The following is a 2,928-nucleotide window of genomic DNA, read 5'->3' on the forward strand; positions in this document are numbered from 1 at the left end:
AGCAGAATGAAAGGGAACTTGGGCAAATGGACCAGAAGGACAAGGGCTGGGAGAGGTTGTCTTTTTATTCCCAGCATTGAACACACTTGCACAGTGTAGTTTTTTTTTTTACCACTGTCTGTCAATTTCATAAATAATTGAGCTCCAGCTCTATCCAGAAATAGCAGTCACCATTAGAGTGTTAATTATGGTGTTTCTTGTTTTGATCACTTTCTTTAAAGCCACCCTATTCATTCAGAAAATCCACGGCCACAACTCAAACACCCACTGATGCTCTTTTTTCCCCATCAGGTCAGCTGTGCATTTTCATAAGTCATGCCATCGAGGTAGAATTAGTCAACTCCATGTCAGCCCGCTGTAGTGCGTGCAACATTTCCTGCAACTTGGTGTGCACCCGGGCAAGTTCCACTCTGTTGAGGTTCTCCCACCTGTATTCGTCCAAGTAGACAACACATTCGGCAGGGACAGGGTACTGCACACGCTTCAGCTCCTTCAACTCCGCTAAGTGCTGAAGCATGTTCATGATGCCTGATGTGGAGATGACGTTGTCAAAGAAGACAAGGGAGCGGAGACTGAAGCAGCAGCACAGGGCAGGCAGGATGGCTCGGAGCTGGGCTTCCTTCAACCGGCAGCTTCTCAAGTTCAGGTGCTGTAGAGTGCCCGACACCTCACCCAGCAGAACTTCTAGGGGCCCAGGAACTGTTTCGGACAGGTTATTGCTACACAGCACCAAGTCCTTCAGGTGGGTGGCATGAATGCTCTGGGACAAGTAGGTAATGTCATTTTCAGTAAGCCTACATCCAATGATCACCAGAGTCTCCAATGGTTTTTGCAGGCCACTGTGGATAGACAGACATAGTTACTTCTTGGAAATTGGAGTGGAGCACTAGGTACATTTGGAAAAGGACTAGAAATCTGACCTGAGAAATTTGTATTGCCCCTACCTCAGTTTAGATGCATATGGTGGGAGACAATCTTTTGTACTGGTTAAGAACATAGAGCTTGGAGTCTAACATTTTTCCAATCCCACCAGGACCTCTCCCATTTTCAGAGCATGGTGTCAGGCACACTGACCTCTCTTAGTCTCAGCTTCCTAACGAGCCATATAAACACAATTTTCACTCATACTCCATACATTGTTTAGGAATTAATGGAATTTAGATATAGTTCCTACACATGGTAAAGGCTAGGTTTTTACTGCGAGGAAGGTTCAGAAAGGTGGTTCCCCAGAATTCTATTTACCCAAAGACCAGGACCTAGGAGAACAGTTCCCTATTCCAGGACATGCCACAGAGAAGTATAAGAGATGTAAACGAGGGGAATGAGTTGACCAAATCAACTGGGCTTAGATGTTGTAGGGGCAATTGCCTCCCTCAGATACCACCTTCCAACTAAACAACCTTATTCACCCTTCTCTGTGGAAGCTTCAGGACAATGAGATTCTGGCTGATTTTTTTTCAGGGTTTTATATCCATTCTTAACTATATGCTTGGCATGGACTAAATGCTTGCTTGAATGAATGAATAAATGAATGAATGAATGAATGAACAAATGAGTGAGTGGATGAGATGCCGATTTCAGACATAAATCCCAGGACCCCAGCTTTGAAGACTATGTCCATGAATGACTCTGCAGGAATTCATAGAAAAGAAGTCCAGGCTTGTCTCTGCTCTGAAAGAACAATGCTCAGAGGAGTGTTCCAGGATCTTGGCCTTTAGACCACCTGTGGGACTTTCCACACACTCACCTGAGCATCTTATGTAGCTGGCCTGAGAGACAGCCAAAGATGAGATGGAGCTTCTGGAGGTGGCCCAGTGGGTTCAGCAGGGAGAAACAGTCAGCAGGGAAATCCCAGGGAATGTCGCTAATGATGAGATTGCCCAGGTTGCTCATCTGCCCTACCTGGGTGAAGAACTGGATTAGGTCTGACTGGAAGCAAAACCTACTCCTGTTATGAAGCCTCAGCTCTTGGATGGCCTCTAGCTCCAGCACTCTCAGGATCTCTATGAGGCTGTGGAATGGCACTTGGTTGATAACCAGAGTCCGACAGTGGAGCCGCAGACAGCCATGGCTCTTCTCGACTCTCTGCAATATGTACGAGGGGAACCCAGACAGGTGAAAGAAACCGAACAAACCATCTAAGAAAAGGTCTGTGTGTATCTCCACAGGTTCTCGATCACACTGAGGCTGTTCTCTGGAATTGGGCGTGAGCTGGTCTGCCTCTGGCCCTTCCAGCATGTGCGTGATGACAAAGGGTACAGGAGAGGTCTCAGAGCATTCCTCCCAGTTGGATTGCTCAAAATCATGGGTAAAATCCAGCACCTTCAGCTTCGATCTCCTGTGGGGAATGAAGAAGAGAGCTGAGATTGTGATTTTCAGGACAGTATGGCAGGGCTGATATGAGATCAGTAGCAGCAGACTTTGGAAAGGGGCCTCTATGCCAGCCAGCAGCCCTGCCCATTGCCAACTGCCATGTCTCCTAAGTGCATTGCTCCATCCTCATTCACCCTCAGATCCTGCTCAATCCCTATTTCTTACATAGTCTAGGGGTGCCACCCAGAAACCTAACCACATTCCCAACACCTCAGCAGCATGATCAGCTCTCAACTGCAGCAGGTCTTTCTTCTCTGATGGATTCTGAGCAATAGCCTTAAGGCCTCCCAAGGATGGTTGTACCACCAGGAGATTCTGGCACATCCGTGAGCCTCACATTGCCAAATCTAGTTCCCTACTCAACTCACTGTGCCCCTACCATCACTCCATCTTTTTTTTTTTTTTTAAAGATTTTTATTGGGAATTGGGGGATGGAACAGCGCTGGGGAGTTGGGGGAAGGGGGACAGACAAGTTGCTGTTGTTTTGTTCTTCAGTCTAGTTGTGGAGGGCGTTGCTTCACTGGCCCAAGTTGGCACCATCATTGCGCTCTTCCC

The 2,928-nt window shown here is 47.3% G+C and overlaps 1 protein-coding gene across 1 annotated transcript in view; it reads right to left on the reverse strand.

Moving 5' to 3' along the window:
- Nucleotides 1–313: 313 nt before the first annotated feature.
- PRAME (PRAME nuclear receptor transcriptional regulator) overlaps nt 314–2,928 on the reverse strand; it is a 6,758-nt gene continuing 4,143 nt past the window's right edge. Inside the window, exons 2-3 of the mRNA XM_019665395.1 lie at nt 1,748–2,338; nt 314–839 (exon numbers count right to left, since the gene is read on the reverse strand). Of these exons, the coding sequence (XP_019520940.1) occupies nt 314–839; nt 1,748–2,338 (1,117 nt within the window). The remainder of the gene's footprint in view (nt 840–1,747; nt 2,339–2,928) is intronic.

Source organism: Hipposideros armiger, unplaced genomic scaffold (genome assembly GCF_001890085.2).
Source record: "Hipposideros armiger isolate ML-2016 unplaced genomic scaffold, ASM189008v1 scaffold_443, whole genome shotgun sequence".
NCBI lineage: Eukaryota > Metazoa > Chordata > Mammalia > Chiroptera > Hipposideridae > Hipposideros > Hipposideros armiger.